General features: G+C 35.9%; 3 protein-coding genes across 4 annotated transcripts; all 3 read right to left on the bottom strand.

The window, feature by feature from the left end:
• Positions 1 to 499: 499 nt before the first annotated feature.
• Mvk (Mevalonate kinase) lies at positions 500 to 9725 on the bottom strand. Its single transcript, XM_071592387.1, has 5 exons — positions 9517 to 9725; positions 5980 to 6214; positions 5529 to 5825; positions 3605 to 3829; positions 500 to 1360 (listed from the first exon to the last, which is right to left on the bottom strand). Exons 1-5 carry the CDS (start codon positions 9723 to 9725, stop codon positions 1073 to 1075), a joined length of 1254 nt encoding a protein of 417 aa, XP_071448488.1. The 3' UTR covers positions 500 to 1072.
• A 143-nt stretch (positions 9726 to 9868) lies between these two features.
• On the bottom strand, positions 9869 to 16829 carry LOC139694002 (bolA-like protein 2). Its single transcript, XM_071592388.1, has 3 exons — positions 16731 to 16829; positions 12092 to 12186; positions 9869 to 10088 (listed from the first exon to the last, which is right to left on the bottom strand). The coding sequence occupies exons 1-3, from the start codon at positions 16788 to 16790 to the stop codon at positions 9980 to 9982; spliced, it is 264 nt and encodes an 87-aa protein (XP_071448489.1). The 5' UTR covers positions 16791 to 16829; the 3' UTR covers positions 9869 to 9979.
• On the bottom strand, positions 14542 to 16907 carry gny (ALG6 alpha-1,3-glucosyltransferase garnysstan). 2 transcript variants are annotated; one of them, XM_071592386.1, is made up of 2 exons: positions 16803 to 16907; positions 14542 to 16352 (listed from the first exon to the last, which is right to left on the bottom strand). In XM_071592386.1, the coding sequence occupies exon 2, from the start codon at positions 16299 to 16301 to the stop codon at positions 14802 to 14804; it is 1500 nt and encodes a 499-aa protein (XP_071448487.1). In that variant the 5' UTR covers positions 16302 to 16352; positions 16803 to 16907; the 3' UTR covers positions 14542 to 14801. The 2 variants fall into 2 exon arrangements, with proteins under 2 accessions (XP_071448487.1, XP_071448486.1); XM_071592385.1 differs by having other exon boundaries at positions 16731 to 16812.
• Positions 16908 to 23707: the final 6800 nt, after the last annotated feature.

The following is a 23707-nucleotide window of genomic DNA, read 5'->3' as shown; positions in this document are numbered from 1 at the left end:
TAGTCATGGGACAAGATCTGGACCAAAATGATGAAAGCCCCGAGTTAGAGTCACTTTTTAGTCTCAACTCTCGCAAAAAATTGCCTTAATTTTTTTAAAATTTAGATAAAATGCATGCTGACAGATAAATAGAGATAAGATAAGATGCACTGAGTAAGGATATTAATGGAAAAAAAATTACATAGTCACTATAATGAATGAAATACTGATAGACAAAGCTTCAAGTAGTTTAGTCACTGTACTTATAACGATAAAAACTGGAATAGATAGGCTGCATTTAATTCCAACCTTGACACAAGAAAATTATTTACTGAAGTCTGGTTATGGTCTCCAATCAGTGTACCTCTTCTTATGAATAGTATTGTGACAATTCATACCTGGATTATAGTAAATTTTTCCTGTCATCTCTGGACTGCCTGAAGAATGTTAAGCTTAAATATGGTGAAACTGAGGAGGCATGTCTCTCAATATATATCGGTATAAAAAATGAAACAGGTAATTAAAAACTAAGAATTTATTTTTGATGCATTCATTATCACAAAACATATGCAACACTGGGGATTACACTGCAGTGAAATACAATAATTCTCAATCTTCTACTCAGATAATATATGTACATTGCACAGGTCTTGATTTGAATAGGACTCACATTTAAACTCTCAAAGCAGTTGACCAGCTTATATTTTTATTTCTAACTTCTCATTTTATGAATGCTTTACATTCTTGATAATTTCTGATTTGTTTCTTCAGGTAATATAATGTATACTCATATTAAATACTAATATAAGTAAATCTTTTTTTGTTTATGTTTAAAAACAATATTTCTACATTGTTTCATGGGAATAGCATATGAATTCATAAAATGCTTTACCTAATGATTCTAACAACAATGCTTCAACAATGAATACAATATGTGCCATCACCTTTGTAATTTTCTTTAAAAAAATATCATTTAAATCTTAATGCACATCAGCGGCTAAAAATCATGTAAAATAATATAGTAGTATCAAATAGTTTATGAAGTACTGATGCCATTCAAATTAACTATGGTTGAATTAATATTTTTCAATACTTATGAAACAATATGCATCTCAATACCAGGACCTCCGAGAACAACTTCTTCTGAATGATATCCTGACTCAGCAAGGACGACTTTCAACTTGTTCAAAGAATCAACTTGTTTCTCAAGATTCTCTTTGCTAGCTGGTGGCAACAGCAGGTATGCTAAGCCACCACCACCAGCGCCAGTCAGCTTGCCATGCAAGTGAGCCACACTATGCCCCAGGGAAAGGATTTGATCCAAAGCTGGATGAGACACTCCAAGGGACCATAGGAGGCCCTGATTAACATCAAGCAGTTCCTGTTTCATGAAAAACAAAACAAATAAAGCTTTCCCAGTATAACATGAACAACACATTTATTGAAGCAATATGAAGTACGATTGAATATTATTTCATTTATCATGTTACTAAATTTCATTTATTATATCACTAGAGATTTCCTGGATATATAGTATTCTGGATTTGTTTTAGAACTCCATTTTGCTCTCTCGGCCCACACTCGAGTATTATTCCCCTTATTATGATGTTCATTCCAACTTATTAGAACGAGTAAAAGATAGAGTTCTCCACAGGGTATTATGTAGGTTTGGCCTCTCTTCTTTTCATAGTGGTTAAAATATTATCAGAACTCAACTTGATTTACTCCCACTAGCTGTCCGAAGGAAAGTTGCCGGCCCAATGTTTTCGCATTGTTTACTACATAACCAAATTTATTGCCCTTTACTTTTGGGGAAACTAGAATTTTGCACACACTTCTGAATAAAAAAATTCCTAATACATTCCAATATTCCTTATTTGTCAAAAAAATTTTACTTTTTAAAAGCCATTATTTAAAATCAAGAGAGACTGTAGTCGATTATCACAAAGTATAGATATTTTTTCATCCTCAATTTTGAAATTCAAGAGTGTCATAAGCCTTAAGTGTACCTTGTTTTTTTCGATGTATTTTTTTACACAACCTTGTATAAAAAGGTGCAATGGAAATTATATAGCTATAGTTCTATTTTCTTACTTTATTTTCTGCTACTTTTTTTGTAGGTAATTATAAAGAGATCTTATATTATTTATTATTATACCTTGTATTACTTATTATTATTATAGCTACCTTGTATTTAAATTAGTAATCGGACATATTTTCCCATTATATATACAAAATCAAAACTTGGGATTAACAGTACCAATATGGCTATACATTAATTGTAGTATTCAGTAAATTTATTGAAAGTGCATAAGATCATGTCATTTGCAGCAATAAAATTCATGAACCTTTTTAAAGAGTTATGTGGTCAGAAAAAATTTCCATTTTTTCATGGGTGCATCATGGAGAATACTATCTGAGTTGAACTGAGTGATTCAAATTTTATTTGTAACTTTTAAATGTTATTAATGTTCCCTAATTTTAAATATTAGCATAATTGGCTTTCTTTACATTAGTTTGACAGTGGTGGTTTCATAAAAGGCTGTTTTGAGTTTATTGATGGTTTAATCCTGTCTTAATTTTAAAGTCTTATAATGGCATATATTTTAAGTGTATTCCACTGAGCACTGCCTTCAGTCAAGGAAAGTAGTGCATCATAAGATACAAAATATGCTTTATCCATTGATTGTTTACAAAGTTTTGGAAACCCTTTCCATTCCTCTCCCTCTCTCAGATCTGGACTAGAGAAATAAGGCAGCATGGAGTCCCATATCTCTTCTATTGTCACAAGAAATACCAAAATCCACTCCTTCCAAAATCCCTTAGAAGACCCTCTTCAACCATTCCTCCACATTGTAGGCCTAGTAATGTTAGGTTTTCTCCTCTTTGAACTGTTTGTTGTTTCCACAATCACAGGTTATTGTGAACCAGGTAATCTAAACCATCAACAAGGCTTGACTTAGAGGATATTTGCTTCCAAGATGGTCACTTTTTGTAATGCTGGGTACATGTATAAATCACAACTGCTCTCTAATTTCTGTTATCTGGATACCTATGGTTTTTGTATGCTCTAGGGATAACATAAAGTCATTCCTGGATGATCAATGGGCCAAAACACCAGAGTTTGCCATATCCAAGGTAGGATTTTAACCTAAGATTTTTGGTTTAGCAGTCAGACATGTTGCCCTCCTGACTACAGTGGCCAGCTAATATGACTATTAATGAAAAAAATGGTGACTGCTAGTATTTGGGAAAAACTGGACAGAAATTTCATTAAGAAAATAAATTCAACAGAGATGCTGAACAGTCAATTTATCACCAGTATGTTTATAAATGAGTCATACATGTAACTTCACTTAATATTCTGATCGACAAACTCCCTCCAACCAATTTGACAGTAATTATCACACATTCTCATGACCACAAATGAGTAGGTAATTTGCATATTAAACTATAGATCCCAAAGCAAGAGGTATACCACCATTAGGAGGAACAATTTCTGATTAGCATATTAATCTTTGAAAGTACTTGTGCAGGAGATTAGAAAACATTTTTAGAGTCTCAAGGAAAGCAGAAACCAAAAGTCTGGGAACCACTAATGTAATGAATAATGCATCATAGTTACCTCCAAATTTTGATACACCTGCATGTCATGAGGATTTTCAGTTAGGTTCTTCAGTAGATCAAGCGCCCTCACAGATACTTTATCCATGGCATCCAAAATGCTTGACATCACAAGTGGATGCCGATCAAGTCGTCCATGGGCAATGGCCACCATTGCTTTTGTCTGCCTTGCAACACCACTGTCCACAAGAAGGACCCTTAAAGGTATTTGGCCAATGGGTTCCACCTATAGTTATAGTTCAAGCAAATCACAATAGCCATTCAATGATTTCAAGTGAATAAAAGTTTCATGGTATTTTTAAAAAATCTGCTTTATATGACCCAAAAATACTTATTATCCTATTGCAATAAAACTGTGTGCTTGAAATAATATTTCCCCAATGTTAAAAAGTGTAAAATTTATTGGTTGAGTGAGAATAGAGAGCTATAACCATTAAATTGTTTAAGTTTATGAATCATCTTAGATTTTCTAAATTCATCATGCTACATGTTTTAACCACCATATTAATCAAGCGGGTGCAACTAATAAATATTATAGTACTTGCGTCTACTATGTATTTCTAAAATACTCAACAAAGAAACAAAAATATCTAGCTTAGAGTACAGGGCAGTTTGACAATGAGTTGGAGTGTACTTTTCAAATGCATTTCAACTTCTAATTGTCCTTGGTAGTGCATGCATTGTAATTAGAATCATTTTATTTTCAGTATCTACATATATGGGCATTTTTTTACTCATAAAAGGTTTCCTTATTTTTTAATGTGGTTGAATTAAGGTTTTCATCAGTTCTAAACAGTAAGAAATTCTCAGCTCAAATTTGAAAATATATGATACCTTAATTTCACAGTCAACTTCCATTAATTTATGTCTTAATTTTTCTTTCTAAATAGTAATATGTATCAGTTCATTAACATGTCTAAAGTTCACCTTTTCATTTTATAATCCCATCAAGAAAACTATGCATGAACTTCCAAATGAATACCAAAAATGCAATGCAAAAATTTAGGCCTAAAGTTACATCAACTATGGATAGTTGCAAGTATAAAACTATCAGAAAAAATTTCACAATGATGTGAAAATAAGAAACACCAATGCTCAAGAAAAGAAACAAATATTTAAGATTCAATTGGGGAATTTTCAATTGACATACATAACCATTTAAAATTTCCATCCATGACCATTTCCATTGGTAGCCATTTACAACACCCCTAATTTAAATTCTTTCCATTTCTACACAACTGCGGTCCACTCAGAACTACTTTAGGTAAAAAATATATTTTTTTAATTTACGCATTAGTTATAGACAAAAATGATGACCACAATTTGTAATAGAAAAAAGGAATTATTGTTATTAACAGGTTATTAATACGACAAAATTTTCAATTCCTAGTCCCTTTAACAACATTTTTTATGCACTCAGAATTCAAAAGATAACAAATAAAATAATGTATTTGTCAATGGCTTTCTGCTTTTTCTTAAGTGAAAAACCTACTGCACAATGAATATTTTTGAGCGGGTCATTTTATTTTTGATATTTTTTTTATCCTTCTGAACCCCATAAGAACAACAAATGATACATATGGTGTTTGGAACTTTTGGCTAGGGTAGCCAGCAGCACAGCTTAACAGTTAAAAGGTTTATTGATGGATGGAATGGCAATTATTGAATAAGAACTGCACACCTACAAAATACACATTTAAAATTATCAGGCTGGGTAAGATGTATGCATCCGGCAAAATCAAAGAAACAGTGATCTATAAGCACATTTGAAACATAATATCAAATCTGACATACATTATTTGTCCCATTTCTCAAAATGACATGTCAATCAAAAGGTCTCTGAAATTTGCACATTATGAGTCTGCAGAATGGTACGCCACTCATTCGAAGAATCACATTCAAATATCATCCAAATTCTGACTCACCTTGCCAGATTTGAAGCGCACCACACCACCATATGTACAAATAGCACTGTCCACACCAGAGGGGCGCCCGTGCATGAATCTCTCCCCAGAATTTGCCAGACGGGAAACTTGTTGCAGTTGATCCTGCGAAAATTCACCAAAACCCCAAGTTTTGTCTCCACACGCAAGCGCATACATTAAGTGAATGGAAGCTGAGGCTAAACAGACACTAAATGCTGCTGAACTACCAGCACCTGCTCCAACTGGAAGCTTGGTATCGATGTGAAATGTGGCAGCAGGAATAATTGGCCATTGATCCTGCAAAATACCCAGTTCGAAGAAAGATACAATGGATAAGATTTAAAACAAGGAAGGCCCAAGCAGGAAGACTGAAGAAGATATGTCATCTCATCAAATATCCATCAAATGAGTTTGACATGCAGGTACAGGTAATTTTGCAGGAACCACTTACTTTAAGGTCATTGTTATGCTTGATTACTTCACGACCGGCACAGAGAAGCAGGTGGAAGAGGCATGCAAGGGCTGTTTCTTGCTGCGGTTGCATTGTATCACCTTCAACCTTCAAACTACTCAAAAGCAACTGTGATGTCTCCATTGGAATATCTTCATCAGCCTTAAGCATAGGAATGCTTTTAAGGGTTTCATGCCCAAGAATTACTTTCACTACATCTGCCACTAAATAGTTCCTATGTTGGAGAGTATACATTTTATTGAAAATACTTCAGTAATAAAATCTTATATCCACTGTTCTTTGAAGTTAAATTATCTAACAGCTAGATTTCAGGTAATTCTCATTTTAAACCACCATTTTTGCCAATAGACTGAATTATATTGATCATGTTTATAATTAAACCACACTTTGGTGCTTTAAAATAAATTATCTGATAATTTTATACAATTTGATATAAATATAGATGTAATATCTCAAAAAAAGACCTCAAAGTTATTCAATACAAGAAAATGCAACCCTTTTCAAAAAACTTTTGCTAAATTGCCAAAAATTTAAATTTGTTGTTTGAAAAAGAGAAATGCTATAATTATGGAAGGAAATAAATTTTGAAAAATGAAGTAATCAGCCACAATTTTGAAATTTGGGAATTTTTTATCTTTCATTCTTTCAGAGACACTATTTCTACATCTTCTGAAATCATACTCATTAAAGTAGCTACCACACTTGAACTTTTGTGTTACAGCAAATTTGGCGGTAAATACACACATACTGATTTCAGTATTCTGAGACAGAAACTGTTGAAATTGCTTTCCTGCCACCCTGCACATTGTGGGGACATTTTTAGCCATACAAACATATCAACTTCAATGTTTCTAGCAATTGAAAACAATTAAATTGGTATGCTTGCATGGATAAAAATGCCCCTAATGAGTTCAGGGCCACAGGAAACCAACTTATTTTGTTTGAATAAAATGCCATAATTACATTAACTTTCAGGAAATGAAAAAATGGGCAGATCCAATTTTATGAAAAATATTGATTAAACATGGAATATCCTTTATCTAAATTTTAAGAGCTGTGTTTTATTCTTTTATATTTATAGCTGCTTTCAGTAGACCAGCAAATTGGGCGATTGTAAAGAAAAACCTGAATCAGAACAGCAAGGGGATTGCAGTGAAGACGACCTATGGAAAAAGATACCACAGGCAATGGGTTGTGGCCCAATGCAAATTTATCAGGTAACTTTTTCTTACAAATATATGTCGCTGAATATGTACCATAAGGTCCAAAACTCAATTTGTGAATACAACACTGATATAATTCATTAATAACACCTTTATCTCATGGTAAACTCATACTATACTCAATACATCTTTATTAATTGTGAAAGAGATTCTTTTTCTTGACTCTTTGCAGTTGCAACATCATACTGTAGAGGATGACCTCGAGAGGATACTCAAAATAATAAGAGCTAACTTTCCTGAAACATGTAATGCTTCATCCCAGCAAGTAAATTTAATACATTTCATTAACAGAGAAGGAAGAAAATTAAAGTATTTAACAATGGCATTATCATTGCAATCCCTTGTACCATGATATATTGTCATGCATGGCCATGAGCCCAAAGTCCATTGCCCAGCATGAACTAGCAAGCTATTCTAATGTATAGGACAGACCAATATGATTGGGATGATGAGTGAGAAAGGGAATTAAGACATCAGATTGGTAGTGAGAGCATGGGAATATAGAAGTGAATAACAGACTATTTAAACTAGCCTGCTTGCATTCTGCCACCTAAGAGGGGTGTGCCCTTTGTTGCTACTCTCTTTAACTGCATGGGAAGAATCTTTCGGGGTGATGAAGGATAAATGGAATCCTGGTCCAGTTAAATTATTTTTTCAAGGTGAAATGCCTAGTGTGCAAACACCAGCACAAGACTACATTATAGCTAATGTTTTGGTATTTACTTCAGTTCCTTTTTATTATCAGTCATTTATTCTTTACGGATAAAAAGGTCCCAAGAGCTAATATTTTGATACCCATTTCTCTGTCTTCACATTTTTGGTCCAATCAGAAAAACCCATTGGGGCTATGAATAATTAATTGGTTAGCTGTAATTGATGTTATTTCACTTGCTCCAAATTTAATTAATAATTACACTTAAGATTTGATCTGCATGAGGTTTTATTGCACTGCCATTTAAACTTTTTTAAATAATGATCGGCGTGCACCTTTTGCCTAGATACCTCTTTGGTTATATGTGTGCATTTTAATTTCCAAGGAACAATTACTGAAATTCCACGCCAACAGACCCAAACCCATTCAGTACCCTTTAATAACTTACATATATTTTCAATTTTGTACGTGGAAACTGTGACTTTAATTGTTTACCCCTTGGTGAATTTTATATTTAACCCACTTAGTTCCTGCAACAACATTTGTACAACAAATCCTTGGAAAATATTTTCTATCACTAGCCTCCCATAGTTCATCCCTGGCCTCCCTCTATTATTCTTCCCCTTTATGTTTCCATTAAGTTATGACCTTTAGTAAACTCTCGTGCCTCAGGATGTGCCCAATTAATTCCACTCTTATCCTTGTGTCATCCATAAGCTTCTTTCATCACCCACTCTTTAAAATACTTTTTCATTTGCTACTACGTCCTTCCACTTTATTTTTATTCTTCTGCAGCACCACATTTGTCATTACCTCCAATTTCCTTTTACCTGCTGCTTCCATTGTCCAAGTCTTAAAACCATGAAAAAGTAAACCCCATATACATGAATATATGCATAGGAAGCAATTTAGTATACATTTTTGCATACTTAATTGCTTCCTATATCTATGCTGGTTATATGTGTCATTAGTTGATGCTTTTTCTGATGTCAAGCCTTCCTAACATTCTTATTCTGCTATCTAAATCCCTCATATCCCTCTTCTTCCATTACTAGTGATCCTGCTGCATATAAAATCCTATCTACCCTTAAATTATCCAACAGTACCTAAAGATAGAAATCCCCAGGAATCAGCCACCTATAACTGCTAACACCCAAGCAGGATATTCAATGGCTCTTTCATTGATATTATTCACTCTCAATATGGGTAATGATGATGCAGATCATGAAGAGTAAACAGGAATAACATGAAAAATAGATGAAATAATGGAATTGATCATGGTAAATTTTTGCAAAGGGCATAGGAACAGCACTCCTTAATGGTGGAGCAACAGTAAAGAAGCATAGCTCCAATGAAGATCTAATGAAGACTTCCATTGAAGTTAAGCTAAATCATTCTTTCAATAACTTCACAGACTTTTAAAGCAGGAGTGAATTCACTTGTAGTGTCCGCTTTTAATAAATGAAACTCATTGTAGTGTATAAAAATATTGTTAGCTCTAGAGAAAGTGAAATGAAGTTTATGTCATTAATTAGAATCACGTCACTGAGAATTTGGAATATTTATTTCATGTATTAGAAGTGTAATTCCATTCCATTCCACCAACTACATGCTGAGAAATTAAAAAATTGGGCTTGGGACCTTTTCAAACCAATATTGGGGAAATCCACACCCAATGATGCAGGATAAGACGAGGAAACTTGTAGTTTGGTCCGCAGTCCAAGACTCGCAGCCAGTGCTGTTCCACCATGCACGACAGAGTGCTCTCCATGAAGAATGACTTTCCCTGGAGCAGATACCTCAAAGTCTTCACCCCACCCTGAGTACTCCACTTTTGGTTGAGATGTCATCGTAAAATGTTGAGAGAAAAATGACAAGGAGTTCGTGGATTGGGGATAAAAAAATCAATCAAAGCTGAATCTTGAAAATCAATACAAAATCAGAGATAAGAGAACTCCTCTCAAAACAATATTTTTTCAAGAAAACACTTTATTTCATTAAAGTTATGTTGAAAATCATCAAAGGCTAAACACTGCAATCATTTCCACAGTTTTCAAAGTTTCATTTGCAATATTATTGAAAATCTATTTAATTTTTGGTATATCTATTGTGTCTCTTTGCTCTTCTGCTCCTCCCACTGAGCTGGAGTTAGTGTTTTTTGCGAAAAGGCATGTATATTAGGAAGCTCTTCTTTCAAAGTTGAGTTCACAAGCCTAAAATACAAAGAAGTGATATTTAAGAATTGATCTCCATCACTTTGAAAAAAAATTTGTAATAACAATGGAACAAAAACATTATTTGAATGATGTAAAGCTATTCTACAACAAGTGCCACCAATTATTCAGAAAACTTCAGAACACTTGACTGAGAGATAAGGATAAAAGATAAACTTCATAGGAAAAGCATCCATGGAGAAAATAAGCAATAAAACAATCTCAACAACAGTTTTATTTAGCAGACAGTTTAAATGCTTAGTTAAGTAAACATAAAAATGTTCTTCTAATGGTAGAAAACAATATTCAGTATCATGAAAAGAAAAGATTAAGAACCAGTCAGTTTAATACCATCATACCTACCCAACCTGCATGATTTTCCAATTTCCCACTTTAATAATTCACTCAAACAAACTTTCGCTGTATTCTTTATTAAATTTTTTTACAAATTGATAAAATATATGGGAGAACATTTTTCAACTTAATTTTGGAACCAGGCAGAGGCACTGCCCAGGCACCCTTGGCACATAGTTGACAGTGAAGTTGCTTCATTACATTACCAACATGTTACTATTGATTTTGAATAATGACTAGCATTAAAAGTATGATCTGAATGCAACCAAAACACTCCATCCAAATACCCATCATCAACATTAGTGATACACCCTCCTGCACACCTAGCTCTACCAGATTCTCAAAATATGTTAAGTATGAAAACAATCACAAAATTATCAGCTATTACAAATACATATGTACACATGCTAGAATTCTGGGAATGGTCATGGAATTTCATAGTTTGATCTGGTGCTTTCCCGGCATAATGGCTTGATGAAGTTTTCTCGGGCCTTCCACTGGGTCAGGGGTCCCATATTGGCCCATATGGAACCCTTGACCCCGTGGAAGACCTGAGATCACGGGGTCAAGGGTTCCATATGGGCTAATATGGGACCCCTGACCTGGTGGAAGACCCGAGAAAACTCCATCAATGGAATTTTATAATTCACATGTATTGTTTTAATTGCATGATGAGTCAGTGCAAGCAAAATGTCATGAGGAATTTATGCTACAGACAAGGGAACCTGATTCTAGATGCAGTCACAAATTTGGAGTAGGTTCAAATATTCCATTGCTACAACCTATACTGCAGGGGAATATCTCACCTTTGATAACAATAACTCATTGAAAGGAATTCATGATCAAGCTCCAGGATGCATGTGGGTAACAAAATTTCTAGTCCATGCCACCATTATTGCAGGTAAATTTCTAGCTGATTTTATATGGACTAGAATTTCCCACTTAATACTTAATAATGTGGTAAAAATTAGAATATTGTAATCAATATTAACAACCATTATGACAATCATTTACAAAATGTATAAATGAATTCTGTAACTTGGTTCTGAAAGGGTAAATTTTAAGTAACATAGTCAAGAGAATGCCCAGGTAGAAACCAAAATTCCTTCACATTTCGTTTGAGCCCATTAGTATTTATTATCTCCAGATATAGAGCCTGTCCTTGACATCCTAGAGCAACAATCCCTGTACTATAAGACACTGCAGATTTTTTAAATTTTTTATAACATAAAATTCAGTGAAAAAATGAGATTTACCTTTTTGGAACCAAGCGACATCACAACAATGTATGGTGAGATGTCACAAAAATATAGTTAATAAGTCAACATGCAAGGAATGGAGATTTAGCATGAAAACATCAATTATATTTGAATCTTTATCCCTCACAACTTCCTCCTCAGATGCACAAAAGAGTTACCCTACCAAGCAATCTTTCATCAAAGCAAATTTCTGGTTTTAAGAATGAGTTCTTGGTTTGAATTTACTAGATTTTCCTAGTCTAAGTAATAATAATGTTCAATAATGTAACATAAATAAGCCTGTGGCTGATTTAAGATTATTTTTCCGCATACTATATTATGTCACTTTCAGATATAAATGATGGAAAAAATCAAATTGGTAATAGTTTAATTGTTAAGGGATTAACTTACCTATGCCTCTGTAATAAAGGTAGGCCTTCAAATTTTGGTGACACTATCACCACACTAAACTTTGCTCCACATCCATCAGAGTCATCATGCACATCCTAAAAAAAGAAAGTAAAGGCGCTCTAATAATATGATAATTATGTGAATAAATGACATATGGGTAATATTAAGGCCATTCTACTTCACTCTGGTGACAGAATGAGAAGACTTTTTCGATGTGAAGATATGCAGTTCGAGGAGATAAAATATGAACAATGATAAAATCAATTGATCATTGAGGGGCTGATTGGAGTGCAAGTGAAATATTAAAGTACAAATTTCATAATAAATAATCAGGTTCCCACTTACAATTATTCCCACAAAGAGCATAATGAATTTAACACAAATACTGAAAAGTGTCAGATTTTTTTTATCAAATCAATAACAAAGCATAAATTTTTTTTTAAAGCTTGAATGGATTCTGTGTCTCGTGCCTACCTTGGAAATAGATTATCTAAGATTTAAAAATTCCTAGTAGATCAAGCCAATCACATTCATATAACATTTTGTTCCCTAAGTTCAACATAAAAGTAGACAAGAATATAGTATAAGATAATAACCAGCAGGATTTTCTTGTAATATCCATGAATATAATAGGTAGCAGCACCCATACTTATGCATGAAAAGTATAAACCCTTATGGGCATATTCACTCTCCTATTCCAATTACCTTGGAAACAAAAATCTCAATGAATCAAAAAACATCACTTAATTAGCTAAAAAAAAGCTAACATTATAAATGTCAGCCTATATAGTAAAGTTGCAGGGGGAAAGCACACTTCAAGGAATACCCTAAAACAAAGGGAGGGGCCTATTATTAGCTCCAGACATGCACAATTCTTTATTTTCCAAGAATGGTCCCTCCTCTGCCATGCCCTTGAATATAATCAATTGTATTTTTGGCTGATGATCACATGATACCCTGTATGATCAGGTTTTGGTAAATCTAGTTATTACTAAATTGCCTCCACAAATATTTAACTTTATTTATCTTCCATTAAGCCTTCAAAACTTTGCTACATTGTCCATTAAAAGGTGATCCAGACAATCTTAATTGTCTTTCATATTGTGAACACACCATTGCCATGGTTCCCATTAGTCAAGGGAACTCCTGGCATCACATCAGTTCGGTTTGCTTCCCTACTTTAAAATGTGGAATTAATTAAGTGGCAAACTTGTACATGAAGAGCCATGTGGACCAATATTATGAAGAGGATACAATGTTGTACCTACTAAGCACACATGCACTCTCAACTTTAGTTATTTGCACTTTCATATGCTTCCTGCATGAAGAGCACTGCCTAGATTCATTTTTATGCTTAAGTTAACTAGCAATCCAAGAGTTTTGGGATCATTCTTTTTTTTCATATTTTAATAATATTAGTTCAGGGACAACTGAAAAGAGGCACAAATTTTGCCTGTTTAGTCAAAACATTTTTCTTCAGTTCCTTGATATTTGGTTCACAATTCAAGCATATTAGTTTTTTCCTCAAATTTTGGAGAAATAACTAATAGGTTATAAATTTAAGCTATTCCGTACTAAAAGGAACATATATCTTGACCGTGACATTAAAATGTATGGAATCACAAAGTGCTGTGCCTACTGGTAAATAATAGTTCCCAGTTAAACATTAACCGAATTAAAGCTCGTGGCGAGTGGATTATATTTTTCACTAGCTTCCGAAAGAATCTTCGACTCTAATTGTGCAGAGTTGAGAGTAGCTTCTCTCTTCCCCCAAACTGTAAAGCAAAAATAGGAAGTTCCCTAATCACCTCGCCATGGACAAGGGTAATTCAAATTATGAACTGTATATGCTGGAATCTCAGCTCCCATTAAGTCTTAGCATCTTGGTAACAGTAATTTCATATCGCTTAGTAAATCCATTGACTTCTCAATCCGAAATTACCCAGTCTTGTGAACTCGCACTACCTATTTGAAAAACTTCATATTCAATATATTTTGTCAATATTCAATCACAGAAAACTTCCAATAGTGTATAGATTGATTAACCGCCCAGCTGGAAATCCATGCATGATTTTCCTGCTTCATCAACATAATCAGTTTTCAATTTAATTTTCACAACAGCTCATTTTACTTAGTTACTCTATTTCATGTATGTTAATGGTAAATGATTTTTATACATTTTTAATAGCAAATAATCTTTTATAATATGATGACATAACTTAAGGAAGCTATCTCACTACAGAAACTTTGTCATACTTCTCTAAAATGTACAAATCATTTTAGCATAGTTTTAGAGCCAATGTGAATAAGATCCCCATGGCAAACCCTAATATCTCTGTACACATATGAAACAATAATCTGACAGCAAGAATGCACAAAATATCAAATGACAAGAACATAAATATTTTCATAACTTTATTTAAAATAGGAAAATAATAACACATGCCCTTGATTAAGCATGGTAATAATGTACAAAGTTTCATTAACAAAATAACCAAATGCTAAAAAACTACAACAATCAAACCGACACTTCGATAACCCTATAAGATTCCTCCAAATAATAAGAGTAGAACATGATCACAGACCAAAAACTGCCACTGTCCAGTAGAATTCCTTAGTGAATTGTAACTTTTATTCAAAAATTATTAAATATGCAAAAAAATGCTAATTGATGTTTTCCCGCAAACATCAATTTAAAAATTAACCTTGGTCATACAGGCTCCTTGGGGAGTGAAAATTGCATCCAGTTGAAATACAAAAAGAATGGAATGAAGTGGGCACAGGAGAAGGCAGAAATTAAAAAAGGAAAGAGGTCAGGATAACGGGGCAGAGGCTTAACTGTGAAGTAAGCCCATGTTAGGAGGAAGTATCCTATCAAAGATATCACAGTAGCATAGCGTACTAGAAAATTAGAACGCATTAATATCCTGAAAGGTGAATTCTTTGGTGGAGATCCAAACCCCGACGCCACAAGCAGACACAACAGGGGGTACAAGATTGATAAGCACACTGTGGGAATGGCAAGGCCATCGCGTACCAACAGGGGTACCATGCTGAAAGTCGTTATAAACAAAAACCACAAGTTGGGTAAAACCTGGGCCGACTGCATCCACCAGTCCTGTGAAGCTATCAAAGCGACAGGCAAAGCCACAAGCAAAATACTCTTCTCGTGCACATGGTAAGAGAAGAGGAAGAATGCCAACGACGAATTCACTAGAGCAAGGTGCAATCTCTTTAATCCAGGAAACAAGGCTAAATTGATGCAACTTGGAAGAACGGCAATAGCTGTGACACACAAGCAAACACGCGCCATTCCGATGTTTCCCCATGCTCGGTGAAACTTGTAGAAAACAGACGCCGAGCACCAAAAGTTTGCAACCTTATCTTCGTATGGCCCACGGTTAAAGGGAAAAAGTCTAACGAGGGTATGAGTTGCAGAGTCATTCACAATCAACGGTAACCAGATGACGGAGAACGTCAACAATACAGCAGAACCAATTTTGACTAATTCATATAACTTTTTCAAAACCTCACGCCGTAGGCACATCCCAAGTAGGTAACAAAAGAAAGGAAGTGCATGATACAACTCCATTTGTTTGTAGTTTACTGATAACGTGAAAAATATGGCCCCAATCACATTCGAATTTCTAATTAAGGCAGCAAGAGCGGCTATCATCAAACCTATAGACACAGAATTATACTGGAAATGGCCATGATCTATTAAAATAAGACCTGGATAAGCTAAAATTAGAAGTGCCATAGGGAACCCATTGTTCAGCTTGTTTTGCGTTTGACCTCTGACTTCAGAACACCACCAAAACACTGCCGGTATGAACACCAACAAATCCGCTAGGAGCACAGAAACTCTCATAAAGAATTTATGCTTATAACTTTCATACCCCCGTGAATCAAATAAGGAGACAAAATCTGGATTGACCCAATTGGCTAATACCCCACAAATATAACTATGGTAAGCCGAAAGGGGCGGATAGTCTAACCCCCAGTAGAGGAGATCATTGTTTGTTGAGTTTTGGTACCACTCTTTCACGGGCAACTGGTACGTGATTTCCATCCAATGTCTTTGAGCCTCATAGTCTCCATACATTGGCGGTTTTCCTTTACCAGAATAGGAGTGGAGGGATACACCCCATCGAAGAAGAAGAGCAAGCACAGCATAGAGAGATACCACTTCAGGTGAATTGGCCATCATTCCTTGAGTAAGTGTTGTTTCTAAAATCTCTTGAGTAAGAAATATTTAGCCCTGCAGAATAAAGAATATTCATTCTACACGTATGCAATCGAAAAATGAAAAAAAATGAGAAAAGTTAGGAGAACTTCCGAGACATCAACTGTAAGCAACTTATAGATGAAGAAAATGCCATTTGGAATTATTGATGGTGTATGCTTAAAGTATAAACATGTTACGGGCTATTTCAGTTCGGGTGGGTACAAGTTTCTTCTATTCCTTCAACACAAATACCTGCTTAAATAGGGGATGTTTCAAAAGCCCTAGTTTCTTTCGGGAAACTTGAAATTAAAGATCCAATTTCGACATACAGAAACCATTTCCACATGAAAATAGCAAAAGGAATGCTCTAATAACGTAAAAATAAATTTATTGAAGAGTAGTTATTCTCACCACATGAGTTGCTTCAAGAGCTTTACTAAGCTTTTCTGAAAGGTAAGAGGCCGTATACATAGTGATCTTCACCTGGAATAAGACGATTCAAAAATGCCTCCAAGGAAAACTCTGAACAACCGTACACTTATAAGTCTCAAACGAAATAAAATTATTTATTCGACAAACCGACCACGTCAGTCGTACACGGCAAATATTTAAAATTGATAAGAGCGCCTTGAGCGAAAGAGATGCGAACTCCTGACATTTCAACTCCTTGGAGCAAGACGCCAGTCTCGCTGGGTGTTAGAGTTACAAACTGTATGTGCATATTATCATGCGCCATTTGGCGCGGAAAGGTCTGCAATTCAAAGCTACAATACATTCGCGACTTTCATTCTTCTCGAAATTTTGATATTGAATTTAAGAAAAAGATCAATTGAATGCAAGCTGTCAATATACTTGTAAATTTCTAAGGAATTTAATTTTGATATAGGTTTTCGCAGCAGTTTCCGTTTTTTGTACACTGCAAATTTTTCGGGATTTCCTCTTTCGTATTCAGAATATTTTTTTTATAAGACTATACGTTTCATTCTTCCTTATGAGGATGTCATTGGGTACTGAAGAGTAGTTTTATAATTGAATCTGATGTCCTTAATTCTTCGACAGTTCATAAAGACTTTGATGAAGTATCCGATGAATACTCCAATATAGTGAAAGTGGAACAAGGAAAAGGAAGACCACCGCGGGGTCGTAAACACAGTTACTGAAGAAGCTAACCCTTAAATTCAATATATTTTTATTTCGTGATAAACAAACAAGCAAATATTCAAATCACATCAGAAATGCACTATTTTCGTATGATAATAAATAAAAAGTGTTCCGATCAATTACCGTAAAATAAACGAAAAAATATAATATAATTTTAACTGGAAACGATACAGAATCACTTGCAGGGGCGATGACATGGAGGAATGCACTTATTTTGGTATAAAAATATTTGGCAAATCTCCACTCTTACTCATTGCTTTACTTTACAGGTCCGGTTTCTAAATTTTAACACCATCGCCAATGTAGGTACTTTGATCAATGATCTCAATAATTGCAAAAATTCGTAGACTAATGGATGAACCCTATTTTCTCGAAAATTTTGGAGACCGATAGGTATACCATCTTTGATTTTTTGTTATTCAATTTGAATTTTAATTTCCTCATTTCCCTCAGAGTAATTCGAGAAGTTATGTTGGATAGTCAGTAATAACACTCACTCACGGACCCTCAAGAGAGACGGACGTGTTTTCAAGCAGCGCATTAGCGACCGCTCGAGAGGATTAGTGACCGCTAGAAGGCACACTCCCTTGGGCGAAATGGGAAAGGGCATGGCGGTGGATGTAAAGTGTATTATTTGCCGTAGAAAATTGAGAAATGGAGTCCAGTGTAGTGGGTGTTGCTCTTGGTACCACTTTAATTGCTCTAAGAGTAAACTGGAGGATTGCGTGAGTGATAATTGGCAGCGCAGTAAGTGTGAAAGTCAGAAGAATCGAAGAGGTTAGAAGAAAAAGAGGAGGTAATTGAAAAGCTGCAAGCGGATTTAAACATCGCTCGTAAGAAAATTTTCAGTCTTTCCGCTAAAAATGAGGAACTGAAAGCATCATTAACAGAGATGAGGCGGCGGGTGAAACAGCAAATCGAAGATGATCTCCACCTTGTCCGAAGGTGTGATAAGAGGAAACCGGAAGATTTAAGGCCGACCAGAAGTGGAACAAGCTCATGTGACGCGGATGCCGATCGGGCTGGAGGAATACGGGAAAGCATCCTACGGAGAGAGCAGCCAAAGAAGCGAGGAGGAGGGAAGGATAGGATAAACGTGAGACCGAAGAGGGAAGTGCTTCCGATGAGGGAGGTCATAGTGTCAAGGGAGGGGAGGTCTCTTGGTGATCCAGGGCCACCCAAAGTGAAAATATTTGGTGATTCCATAATACGTTTCGTTGGAGATTGTGGCGAAAGTATCAATGAAGGCGTTCAGTGTTTTCCGGGGATAAGAGTGGAACTATTGGACAATAAAATAGCTAATATGGCTAGTGATGGTGATGAAAGTGTTGTCATAATTCACGTAGGGACAAATGACGTAAAAAGTGCTAAGTCAGAAGACCATCTAATCGGTTTTATTTGGGATTTGGCGACCTCGGCCAAAAATAAGTTCAAAAGTGCTCAAATTGTTATTAGTGGAATTCTTCGTAGAAGGGACATACATTGGAAGAGAATTGACGCCATAAACGAAGGAATAGAGTGGGTTTGCGTGCAACAAAGTCTGACATTTGTGGACCCAAACTGTTGGGTCGGTGATAGACACTTGGGCCGCGATGGAGTGCATTTAAACAGGAAGGGATCCCTGGTTTTGTCAAATCTGTTTAAAAATGTCGCACTAAAGCTCAGTGAGCAGGGAAACCTGTAATGGGCACAAGAGGTGGACCTCGCAATACCGAAGGAAAGGAAGGTAAGGGCTTAATAGTTTTGCAGGTAAACTGCCGAAGTATTCTAAATAAAGTATGCCATTTCGAGACGTTAGTTGATGCATGTAATCCGGATATTGTGATAGGTACGGAGTCGTGGCTAAGTGATCATATTATGTCAAACGAGATTTTTCCCCAAAATCTGTCAGTTTACAGAAGGGATAGGGATGGTCGTGGAGGGGGGATATTTATATGTGTAGATAAAAACCTAATAAGTACATTGGAATGGGTAAGAAATGATTGTGAGATGATGTGTGTTCATGTCAAAGGTAGGAATGGAGGGAAAATTTTAAAAATAGTTGCCATGTACAGAAGCCCCAACGAAGGGATGTACGCAGTCGAGGTATTAACAGACATATGCTCGGCTAACCCTGAGGATCACACCCTCATAGCGGGGGACTTGAACCTTCCAGGTATTCAATGGTCGGCAGACGAGGTCACGGTGGGGGGTGGGAAGGCCCAAGAAATCGTTAGTCGTCTTATAAACGAGGACGGTTTTGTACAGATGGTGGAAAAACCCACGCGCGGGGGAAACATCCTCGACATCATACTTGTGAGACCGAATAAGTGGGTAGGGGAAGTCGATGTCCTTCCGGGAGTAAGTGACCATTCAGCTGTGCGTATATATCTAAACTGGGAGAGGGCTCAGTATAAGGGGCTAGTAAACAAAAAGATAGTTTGGCAATATAAACGAGGTGATAGGGAAGGGTTCCAGACCTTTTTAAGGGAAAAATATTCAAAATGGGTAAGTGGTGGGCAGAATGTAGAAGAAATCTGGAAAACATTTAAGGGGATAATGGAGGAGGGATTAAATAAATTTGTCCCGAAAAATATTCTTAAAGAAAATACTGATCCAGAGTTCTACAACCGCAAAATTAGATCCTTGAAGAAAAAACTGAGAGTGATTCACAAAAAACGGAACGAGAGCTCGGAATGGCTCATAATTTCCAAAAAATTAGTTCGTGAATTGAATAGAGAAAAGAAAATAGCCAAAGATAGTTTTCTACAGAAAATAATCGGGATAGATAATGGAAATAAATTTTACAAGTACCTCCGGAGGAGGAAAGACAACAGGGAAAACATAACAGCTTTAAAAAAAGAGGATGGGACACTAATCGTTGATGATAAGGAAAAGGCTAATACGTTTAATAATTGGTATGCAAGTGTATTTAAGGTTATGGTAAATAAAAAGGATCCTGTAGATTCATCTCTGAGTCAACAAGGAGGCGAAAAAATATTAAATACCAAAAGTATTAAAACGACGAGCGCAGAAATTTATAAAAAAATTATGAAAATGAGGGCAAATAAATCAAAAGGGCCCGATGGTATCTCAATTGACTTGCTTAAATTGGGCGGTAGTGTATGTTTCAAATTATATAAATCATTTTTTCAATGTTACGTTAAACAATAATGCCCTGCCAAATGCTTGGAAGGAGGCATATGTTACGCCAATTTTCAAAGGAGGAGATAAGGCACTAGTTGATAATTATAGACCGGTAAGCTTGACATCAGTTGTATGCAAGCTATTAGAAAAGATAATGGCTGATTATCTCTGGGACCTGTGGGAGAGTGAGAATTGGTTGTATAGTCGCCAATACGGTTTTAGAAAAGGGCACTCTTGTGAAACTCAGCTATTAGGGTTCTGCCAAGAAATGTTCGACTCTATGGATGCGGGAATAGAGGTGGATGCTATAATAGTCGACCTGTCAAAAGCCTTTGACAAAGTTGACCACGATCGCTTAATGCTTAAGATGGGACAATTGCCACTACACACAGATGGAAGAGTAATCTCTTGGGTCAGAAATTTCATGGAAGGTCGAACACAAAGGGTAAAATTAGGAGAAGTGTATTCTGAAAAAGCAAGGGTAACATCGGGAGTCCCACAAGGAAGCGTACTTGGCCCGCTATTGTTTTTAATATATATAAATGATCTCCCAATAAATATTAATTCTCAGTTAAGACTTTTTGCAGACGACTGTATTATCTACAGGAAAGTCGAAAATGACAGAGACCGTGACAAACTTCAGAGGGACATTAATAAAATGGCTGATTGGGTGACAAAAAATGGGATGGATATTAATGTTAACAAATGCAAATCCATCACTTTTAGCAATAAGGTAAATGGAAACCATAGGGAATATAAATTCTCAGAAAATGTCATTCCTAGAAGTGATTCTGTCAAATACTTAGGTGTATATTTAACTAAGGACTTAGGGTGGGGGCTAAATGTGGAGTACATCTATAAGAAAGCTTTCAAAACTCTTCATTGGGTAATGAGAAACCTAAAAGGGAGCGTTAGAGCAACCAAGGAGAAGGCTTATCAGACCCTAGTAAGACCAATTTTAGAGTACGCTTCTCTTGTATGGGACCCTCATGAAGAAGGTCATATTAAAAAACTGGAAAAGGTGCAAAGAAAGGCTGCCCGATATGTACTGGGGAAGCATAGGAGGATGGAGAGTGTGTCTGACATGCTAGAAACGCTGGGCTGGGAACCTCTAGAATCTAGAAGAAAAGTAAGCAGACTTTGTGGAATGTTCCGAATTTTGAAGGGGGAGAAAGCTTGGGCAGATCTTAGGAAAGAGGCGGGGAACCCAAATTTTATAGGCAGAAATGATCACAAATTTAAGATAAAATGCCGGGCACAGAGGACAAATAAAAAAAAAATTTCTTTTCTAAATAGAACAATTGTTGAGTGGAACACCTTACCTGCAAAAATATTCGAGCCCTTTCCTAACAGAGTGTATACTTTTAAGAATAGATGTAAGGTATATATGTAAAAATTTGATTTATGTGTGGTGTATGGTATTATATGTTATAGCTTAATTTTTTTATGTATCTTTTTTTTTCTTGCTGATTAATGGTTGTAAATGGGATGAGGATTCACTTGTTTTGTTAAAGAGATCTGTGTTTGTCTGGTTTTATGTATTATCTTTTGCAATTATTTGGGACTTGTGTGCCACCTGACAATGTCTATTAGCACATGTGTATTTATAATAATAAAAATAATAATAATAAGGGAGTCACTCACTATTCCCAAATACTCGAGTAACGGTGTCCTCCTTTTGATTGCAAAGTTTAACCCTTATTTGCTTTTCTGCGTTAAATGCCAGCCTCACTTTTCTTTCCTGTAAGAGCGGAGCCAGGTGGCAAGGCCACTTAGCGAGCACGTATTCTATATGAGGTTAATAGTTTCTGAGATGGAATCATGGAATTAATTTTATCAATGGGAGTTCACCTGTCTCGGGAATACACCTAGAGAAGTTTTCATTATTTTCATTTTCCTCGTAAGGAAAGGTGTAAGTTGATGGAGCGAAGGAACATAATTAAAAGTAACAATTTCCTCAAAAAGCGATAAAATGACAGCATAAACCGAATGTACAGCTTCACGGCAAGTGAGAAATTCTCCTAAGTATGGGATATTTAAAATTTCTGGAGTCTCAGGAGATGCGGAAAATATACTTATGAATTTTTACAAATCCGGCATAAGAGTTGGAGGGAATGCGCGAAAACTCTAGTGGTCATTTATAAATAAATCCCTATATACATATATATAACTATATCTACGTCTCCCCCTGATAGTCGTTTCTTAAGGCGTGTGGCAAGGTTTGCTTATTGCCTGCCACTAGAATAACTGTTGATCGATTTGTTGTGAATTATGTTTCCTATTGTTGTGATCTCGAACTCTGCGAGGAAAAAATACTTCCTAATGTCGATCGGCTCAACAGACGATTTCCCCTATCTCCATGGTATCTCTCTCGGATAGGACGTTAAGCTGCGGGCCCCTTGGCGCCTTTCGTTAAGAGTGGGCTAATGCCAACGCCGGGTTTCTCTCCACCCTTCATCCTTTCCTGTCCATCCCTAATGACAAAAAGGACCTTAGTTGTTAGTCGCCTCTCCTAAATACTTCTACTACCCATTTGTCTCGTCAACCTTTGTCATATAGTATTACGGGGCCAGGATTTTTCCTACGATTTCAGCGTTGAAATATAATGATTTGAACTTTTATAAAAGTTTGGGTCTGATCTGTTGTCTTTGTTTCCAGTGTCTCATAACTGAAGCTTTCCACTAATAAGGTGACGTTTTCTATTCGTTAATAATGATTTCCACATTTTTCGGGCTGCGTCCGCGTATGTCGTTTAAAAGTACAACAGTTTCGCCAGCTATCCTGCTGGCGTCCTCAGGTCAAGGATGAAAAGAAGCTTGTTGTCCCGTCTTATATAGGAAAAATCCGGCGCCAATACCGGGAAATTTCTTGGCCAATCAGGGAACGTCCTCATATTTGCGCGGGATTATTCGTTTCCACGCACTGTGGAGTGGATATCCATCCTCTCTGTTAAAATTTTTTGGCCTTTTAACGATTTCAATGGCCTCTCTGATTATTCTCTGGAAGTATTTTCCTTCTTTCGCTATTATTTTAGCGTCGTCGAAGAGAATAGAGTGTCCAGGTTCACTCCAGGCGTGCTCAGCGATGGCCGATGCTCTAAA

This window comes from Hetaerina americana, unplaced genomic scaffold, assembly GCF_022747635.1.
Source record: "Hetaerina americana unplaced genomic scaffold, ioHetAmer1.1.p SCAF_5, whole genome shotgun sequence".
NCBI lineage: Eukaryota > Metazoa > Arthropoda > Insecta > Odonata > Calopterygidae > Hetaerina > Hetaerina americana.
Note: the sequence above shows the minus strand (reverse complement) of the source record. Positions and strands in the feature narration are given on the sequence as shown.

What these genes read in the sequence shown, in the direction of transcription:
- LOC139694002 (XM_071592388.1), bottom strand. Translation starts at nt 16,790, where the DNA reads ATGTATACGGCCTCTTACCTTTCAGAAAAGCTTAGTAAAGCTCTTGAA. An exon ending in CTCTTGAAGCAACTCATGTG is followed by an intron (nt 12,187 to 16,730) that starts GTGAGAATAACT and finishes TTCTTTTTTTAG; the next exon opens with GATGTGCATGATGACTCTGA. An exon ending in CCTTTATTACAGAGGCATAG is followed by an intron (nt 10,089 to 12,091) that starts GTAAGTTAATCC and finishes TTTGTATTTTAG; the next exon opens with GCTTGTGAACTCAACTTTGA.
- Mvk (XM_071592387.1), bottom strand. Translation starts at nt 9,725, where the DNA reads ATGACATCTCAACCAAAAGTGGAGTACTCAGGGTGGGGTGAAGACTTT. An exon ending in CCCAATATTGGTTTGAAAAG is followed by an intron (nt 6,215 to 9,516) that starts GTCCCAAGCCCA and finishes TCTCCAACATAG; the next exon opens with GAACTATTTAGTGGCAGATG. An exon ending in AGCATAACAATGACCTTAAA is followed by an intron (nt 5,826 to 5,979) that starts GTAAGTGGTTCC and finishes GGTATTTTGCAG; the next exon opens with GATCAATGGCCAATTATTCC.
- gny (XM_071592386.1), bottom strand. Translation starts at nt 16,301, where the DNA reads ATGATGGCCAATTCACCTGAAGTGGTATCTCTCTATGCTGTGCTTGCT.